The sequence below is a fragment of the Kryptolebias marmoratus genome, linkage group LG14 (assembly GCF_001649575.2).
Source record: "Kryptolebias marmoratus isolate JLee-2015 linkage group LG14, ASM164957v2, whole genome shotgun sequence".
Lineage (NCBI taxonomy): Eukaryota > Metazoa > Chordata > Actinopteri > Cyprinodontiformes > Rivulidae > Kryptolebias > Kryptolebias marmoratus.
In genome coordinates this window covers 26741017-26747998 of record NC_051443.1, presented here as the reverse complement: position 1 = coordinate 26747998, position 6982 = coordinate 26741017, and the positions used below count along the sequence as shown (strand labels likewise).

Sequence of the window (6982 nt, the reverse complement as noted above, 5' to 3'; positions counted from 1 at the left end):
GGGGAGGGGGGGGAAGAAGAAACAGGACTTTACCTCAGCGGTTCTCCTTCAGGTTGTTTTCATTAAACCGAACCTGCAGCTCAGATTTTACTCTCCTACATCCAACCATCCTCAGCGAGGCACGGCGGAGGCGCTGTCATGGTGTGGAGTCAGACATTACATCTCTACTGACAGAACACCAGCTGAGAGCTGCAGCGTGAGCAGGAAACCTGCTTCGAGGTCAGTTCCTGTCTCAGCTCAGGGTCACAGCTGGTCTGTGTTCCTGCGTCTACATCTAGAACCGTTCCCCTCCTACTCACTAATAGTGGTAATAAAGTTGTCCGATTTTGGAAGCGACTTCTCCGATCTGCCATCTCTTCAAGCCGTACCTGGTGTCCAGAACCTGCCTGTCAGCAGAAACAGGAAGAACAGATGAACAGCTGCTCAAATACTCTTATTCATGGATCTAAACCGCAGCTTTTAAAAGGAACCCTGTGAGGAACCCTGTGAAGAACCTGTGCTGCTGCTGGAACTTCCACAGTTTGGTGTAGACGTCAAACGTCCGTCCGAAGTAGGACTGCCACTGTTTGTGTCCGTACTGAGGAAGGTCCCTGCAGCAAAGACACCAGAGACAGGCAGCGTCACTCACACGTTCTGACAGAACAACGTTCTCAGACTGAACGTCAGCTGTCAGCAGATGAACATCTGTTAAACCGATCAAATGTTAGAAAGATAAACTCCTGGTTTGATGATGATGATGATGATGTCATGTGACTGAAGCCTGAGCTCCTATAGGAGGAACAGATCAGCTGATTTTAATCGTTTCTTTTAGAACGTTTCCCTGCAGCTGTGGATCCATCAGGAAGATGTGAGGGAACATCTGCCTGCAGCTGGAGGGACGCTGGGGGACGCTGGGGGACGCTGGGGGACGCTGGGGGACGCTGGGGGACCGCCCCCCCCCATGTGACCCGTCTGTTCAGCTTGTTGTGGTTAACAGCTGATCTAACAGCTACGGTTCTGCTGAGAAACCGTGAATCATCTGAGAACAGCAGACGTTCTTGTTCTGTTTCTACATTAAACCCATGAAGATGGATGACTGGTCCCTGAAACTGGACCGGACCGACGGGTTCTACGGGCGGTTCCGACTGACCTTAATCCATTGAAGAGCTGTTTGGACTTGTCCAGCAGGTAGCAGAAGTCGGTGACGGTCTTCCTCTCTCCTAACGGGATGTCATCGTCAGCCTCGGCTCCCGTCATGACCTGAGAACACACCGCACAGCTGCAGGAACCAGGGGAACCATGGAGAACCAACGGGAACCACCAGGAACCACGGGAACCAGGGGAACCAGGGGAACCACCAGGAACCAGGGGAACCAGGGGAACCACAGGAACCACCAGAACCACGGGAACCACCAGAACCATGGAAACCACGGGAACCAGGGGAACCAGGGGAACCACCGGGAACCACGGAGAACCACCAGAACCACGGGAACCCCTGGAACCACCAGGAACTCTGAACAGCGCTTGAACTCTGAATGTTCCTGAAGTCTGAGCTGCAGAACCACAGACCCGTTAAAGATCAAATAAAAGAACCTCTGGTTCTGTAACAGAAGGTTCTGTTCAGCTCAGCTCAGAGGTTCTCCAGGCGTCCCACGGCGGGTCGGCGCCACGTGTTCTTCCTTTTTAGACTTAACCGCTTGTCCCAGATTTCACTCTGCAATCAGGTCGGGTCAGAACCGAAGCTGCGCTCACGTACGCTCCGTGCAAAAGTTTCAGGCCGTTCAGACGGGTTCTGTTGGACTCAGAGAAGCATCGGAACAATGAACCCGAACACCGGGCCAGAACCACACAGAACCATCAGAGCTGCACTGATTAGATAATTACTGGATCTGTTGGCCGTGTTTGGACTAAACAAAGACCCATCGAACCTGAATCTGGATCAGAACCCCGACTCTAAACCCGGTCCTGTTGGAGCTCTAAACCCGGTCCTGTTGGAGCTCTAAACCCGGTCCTGTTGGAGCTCTAAACCCGGTCCTGTTGGAGCTCTAAACCCGGTCCTGTTGGAGCTCTAAACCCGGTCCTGTTGGAGCTCTAAACCTGGTCCTGTTGGAGCTCTGGACCTGGTCCAGTAAGGTCTAAACCTGGTCCAGCTTGGGAATCACCATGGCAACCAGCTCCCTGTCTGAGGCTTCCTTTCTGCTCTGCCTGTCTGCCTGTCATCTACCTGATGTTTATTGTTTGATCTGAATGTTTTTAACTTTAATGAATAAAATATTTCTGCTGCTGATGGAGACAAACTGAGAATAGAAGCAGAATAAACGTCCAACCTGCAGCAGAAATTAAACCTTTCATTCACTTTAAACCGGATGTTCTGTCAGAATAAAGGATCAATCAAACATCTGGAACATCCGAACCGGGTCACGGAGGAGTTCTGGTCCAGTTCTGCTCACCTCTGCAGCCGATGATGATGATGCTGGTGAGGATGAGGAGGATGGATGAAGCTCCTCACTGGGCTCCGCTGAAGGCGCGCGCGGCTCCGTCCGTGAAGCCCGGTTCCGTTACCATCCCACTGGGTCAGAGTTCGGCCGGACCGCCCGGTACCGCGAGCAGCGAGCCGGAGGTGCCGTTTGTCACGGAGCCAGCCGAGGAGGAGACCGGAGGACGGCCGCTAGCTGCTGCTAACTGCTTCCGGGGCACGCCCTTCACAATAACTGTTTCCGTTTCACTCAGAACCGAACCTGAGAGGTCCAAAACATGTGGGATCAGACCCTACAGAACCGGAACCGCCGGCAGGTGGACTTCAGCTGCTTTATTTAGTAAAAACAGATTCTGAAAACATAAAACTAATTTAACTGAACATCTAAAATTATTTATTATTACAAAGATGTCATCTATAAACATTAAATATTTCATATCTGTAAGGAATTATTTCATAAATCAACAGGAAACTAAACTAAAATCAGGATATTCTGTTAATCAAAGCTGCAGAAACTGGATTCTGTAAAAAATAAGTTTATTCAGGTTTGTGGTGATTTACAAAAAAATTATCTGTAAAAGAATTAATGTTTCTACAAATCATCTAAATGTTTTCTGTTTTAATAAAACCTTTCAGTTTCATTTGGTAAAAACTAAAAATACTGAAAACAGAACCAGCATTTATTAATTCTACCCTAAATTCTTCTGTTTTTACATAAAAATAATTAAAGGCTTCCTGTAGATCTTAAAGAACTTTTTGATAAAAATGGTTTATTTCTGACTTCAGGCATCAGAAGATCCTCGATCAGCATCACAGGGTTTAATTAACAACTCGGAACATTTAGTGAAAGATTTTATTCAGATTACAAAACCAGGGAACCCAGAAGGATCAGTTTTCTGAACTGATCACAGATCAGTGATTAGAAATCCTGCAGCAGCTCGTCGCAGGTGAAACCGAAGAGAAACGGGACTAAAAACCAGCTTCACAGACTCTTAAAAACTGATCTTTGTCAAAGAATAAATAATTAAGGCTGGGCTCAGAGGAAACCGTCGCGCTGCCACCTCCAGCTGACGGTTTCTTCCTGCGGGACGTAAACAAACCCTCCCGAGAAACGTTTCTGCTGCGCATAAATAAAGTTAAAACCAGAGCCAGGAAGTGTTACAGGAAGTAGGGGGTGGTTGTCCGGGGGGGAATGACGCGCTCCGAGTCCGGCACGGCTCGGAACAGCTTGGGTTCTCTCCTGCTGACGTCCTTGAAGACCATGATGGAGGCGATGTTCCCGCAGCGGTAGCAGTAGTTGGGGGCCGACCACACGGTCACCAGCTTCTCGTCGAACATGAACTTGTATCCTTCGTGGACCAGCTGGTGGGCCCGGCAGATCAGCTTCAGGCTGTTGATGTGGACAAACTGAAACAGAAGAAGAAGAAGGTCGGGCGGCGGGACGTTTTTAACGGCAGGGATCGGTTTTCAGCGTACCTCGTTGGTGACCTTTGACCCGAACAGCCAGCCGGCCCCTCGGGGACTGATGGCCCAGGTGTCCACGTCTTCCGGGTCGGACCAGACCAGATCACAGAAGGCCCCCTTGTGAGGAATCTCCTGGTTGCGCTCGATGGTCCGGATCTGGTCCAGGGTCTTGATGTCGGGCGAGAGGCCTCCGTGGACGCAGAGGATCTGCTCGTCGATCAGCTGGGATCAGGTTTAAGAGAGGTCCCGGTTCATCCAGATGTTTTACTCAACCTCCCGACTAGACAGATGTTTTCTAATCGACGCCTTTTTGAGTCCCAGAATCATCCTTTTTATTCTAAAACCTCCTAAAACAATCCACCGAGTCACAGATGAGACTTTCCTTCTTCACTGCAACTAAATTAACTCAGAAACTCAACTAAACACAAAGAAATTAAAATATAACAAAGTTCATAAAACTCCTGAAGATGAAAAAGTTGAAGAATTTAAAACTGATCAACATTAAATTCAACCTTTGAGTTTTAATTCTTTTTTAAATTCTCTGAAGCTTCAAAACGAGCCGCAGCTTGAAGAACTTCAGTGATTTGTTGTCGTCCAGAATCCACGTTTTTAACAAGGAGTTTCACGTTATACGAAGGGATTTCCCAGCACAGAAAAATTATCCGCTTTAAAGGAAATTAAGAGGATTATTTCTGTTAGAAATCTTGGCTTTAGAGGCAGATTTGCTGTTCGAGTTACTGGGATGGACTCAAACATTTAAAATCCTCCCGTTTCCCACTGAACATGAACTCATCGTGACTCTTTTCTGCAGAACCAGAACCAGAACCAAACGAAAGCAAAGAGAGAAAGAAGGAACTCACAGCAGCTACAGTCAGCATGTCGAACACCTTGGTGCAGTATCTCCACGCGTTGGCGTTTCCATATTTAGTTTGGCATTCATCTAAAAGAAACAGGAAATAAATAAAAGAGCAGAACACCGGGGCTCGTTGGTCCACGGTAACGTACCGTAAAAGCCGTAGACCTGAGTGATCTGCCGGCTCTCGTGGTTTCCTCGCAGCAGCGTGATCCGATCGGGCCACTTGGCTTTTAGAGCCAGCAGGTAGGTGAACGTCTCCAAACTATAATATCCTCTGTCCACGAAGTCTCCCTGCAGACAGAAAGCAGCTGAGAACAGAAACTTTACGACAGCAGCTTGAAATCCTCCCTGAGCTTCTGAAAGAAACCGCAGCTGAGCAGGACCCGGTTCAGATTCAGTTTATTCACTAAACCTTTAAGATCTGAACACAGAAAACTAGTTTGTTGATTAAAACAGGACTAAATTAAACTGTCAGTCTTAGTTAACTCTAAATCAAAATGTTGGTTTCTGAACCCAAACAGCTGTGAAGCCGTCAGGAGCTGAAAAAAACAAACCGTCCAGCTTTGGGTTCCAGCCTGGAAGCAGATTTCTGCTCTGCTTTCAGCTACGATGCTGACATTTTTACAGATTTATGTGAAGCTGCTCATCTGTCAGCACATCTTCAGAAGCTCAGACCATCAGATGAATCCTGCTGGAGCTACGGGTCGGGTCTCACCATGAAAACGTAGTTTGTGTCGGGAACTTGGCCTCCAGTTCTGAAGAGTTCACACAGATCATAAAACTGGACACAAATAAAGACAAATGAGTTTATTCTGTAACAAACAGAGGCGTTAAAGCTGGGTGAAGATCTGACCCACCTGACCGTGAATATCTCCGCAGACCGTCACCGGCGTGGCCACCGGCTGAACGTTGGACTCTTCCAGCAGCAAATCACAAACATAATCACATAATCTCTACAGAGGAAAACATTCAAGAAGATCAGGGATTAAAGCCTGAGACTGACAGAAAAAACACCATCAGAGCTTTTAAAAAGTCAAAAACAAACTTTAATAAGTCCAGAATGACAGGTTTATAACAATATTTTCTGTTTTTTTACACATGGGAGACAAAACAGACAGGGAAATATTAAATTTAAATAGTTTTTGGGGCAAAAACAACAAATGATTATTTACTTTTCATTCAGCTGTTTTATTATGGAGCAACAATAAAAACAAACCAACAACTAACGATGTTTTCATTTAAAAATATTAACTTTCAGTTCTGTTAATTTAAGAGTTAAATCCGTAAACCGTCCAGCTCACCTTTGAGCTTTAATAAAATGAATAACTGAATATCTGAGCGGCTGAAAGTCCAAGTTTACACCGATGAAGGTGATCGTCTGAGCGGCTGTTAGCATCTGTTAGCTCCGAGCTTTAGCTCCCTCTTTGCTCTTCATGTTTTCACCAAATCATTCATAATTCACGCATTCTGTCACGCTCACATATCTGCAGTAAAACAACACAGACTAATACCTCCAAGGTGTAACTAGTTTAGGTTCTTAAACACTTCTTCAGTCGCGCCGTTAGCTTCCGCAGCTAACCGCAGAACTGATGCTAATGCTAATGCTAACTGCAGCGGCTCCGGCTCACCTTTAGGTCGTTCTCAGGTAAATATTTACAATGTTTGGCGATTTCAACGTATTTATCGAGGTCTAAAGGCGCCATAATCAGGACGATAAATTTAAAGAATGATAAAGTTGGTTAGCCAGCTGGCAGGTTCCTTGTCTGTTCGGTTTCCTCCTCTTCCTCTTTTTGTTTCTTCCTCAGGAAGACTCTGATGGGAGCCTTACCGCCACCTGCTGGACACGGTGAGAACTGCAGGGACAGAAAATAAACTATTTTATTTGAATTATTATATTTCAGAATGTTGATAATTCATTACTGTGAACACAAAGAGCAGATTTATATGTTTAACTGATGTTTATAACAGCTGACAAACAAGTTAAAGGTGAATGTTGTATCAGGTAATAATATCAGTTCTCCTGCCACGAGCTGGGGATTAAACCACGTGATCCGGGATCAATAAGTCACGTGACTCAGGATCAATAACTGGTGAATCTGATGTGTTTCAGTTCTTCAGCACTACTCCTCCTCCTCTTCATCTTCCTCATCGTCATCTTCCCCCTCCTCCCCCTCTCCTCCTACTCCTCCTCCTGCTCCCCCTCTCCC

The 6982-nt window shown here is 46.5% G+C and overlaps 2 protein-coding genes across 2 annotated transcripts in view; both read right to left on the bottom strand.

The window, feature by feature from the left end:
- The window catches only part of scai (suppressor of cancer cell invasion), a 9417-nt gene extending 6775 nt beyond the window's left edge, over nucleotides 1–2642 (bottom strand). Inside the window, exons 1-4 of the mRNA XM_017404470.3 lie at nucleotides 2430–2642; nucleotides 1130–1239; nucleotides 495–590; nucleotides 300–386 (exon numbers count right to left, since the gene is read on the bottom strand). Coding sequence (XP_017259959.1) covers nucleotides 300–386; nucleotides 495–590; nucleotides 1130–1236 — 290 coding nt within the window. The 5' untranslated portion in view covers nucleotides 1237–1239; nucleotides 2430–2642. The remainder of the gene's footprint in view (nucleotides 1–299; nucleotides 387–494; nucleotides 591–1129; nucleotides 1240–2429) is intronic.
- A 652-nt stretch (nucleotides 2643–3294) lies between these two features.
- Nucleotides 3295–6881, bottom strand: LOC108228845 (serine/threonine-protein phosphatase 6 catalytic subunit-like). The gene is made up of 7 exons (XM_017404469.3): nucleotides 6404–6881; nucleotides 5633–5728; nucleotides 5491–5556; nucleotides 4925–5066; nucleotides 4780–4859; nucleotides 3932–4141; nucleotides 3295–3862 (listed from the first exon to the last, which is right to left on the bottom strand). The coding sequence occupies exons 1-7, from the start codon at nucleotides 6476–6478 to the stop codon at nucleotides 3614–3616; spliced, it is 918 nt and encodes a 305-aa protein (XP_017259958.1). The 5' UTR covers nucleotides 6479–6881; the 3' UTR covers nucleotides 3295–3613.
- Nucleotides 6882–6982: the final 101 nt, after the last annotated feature.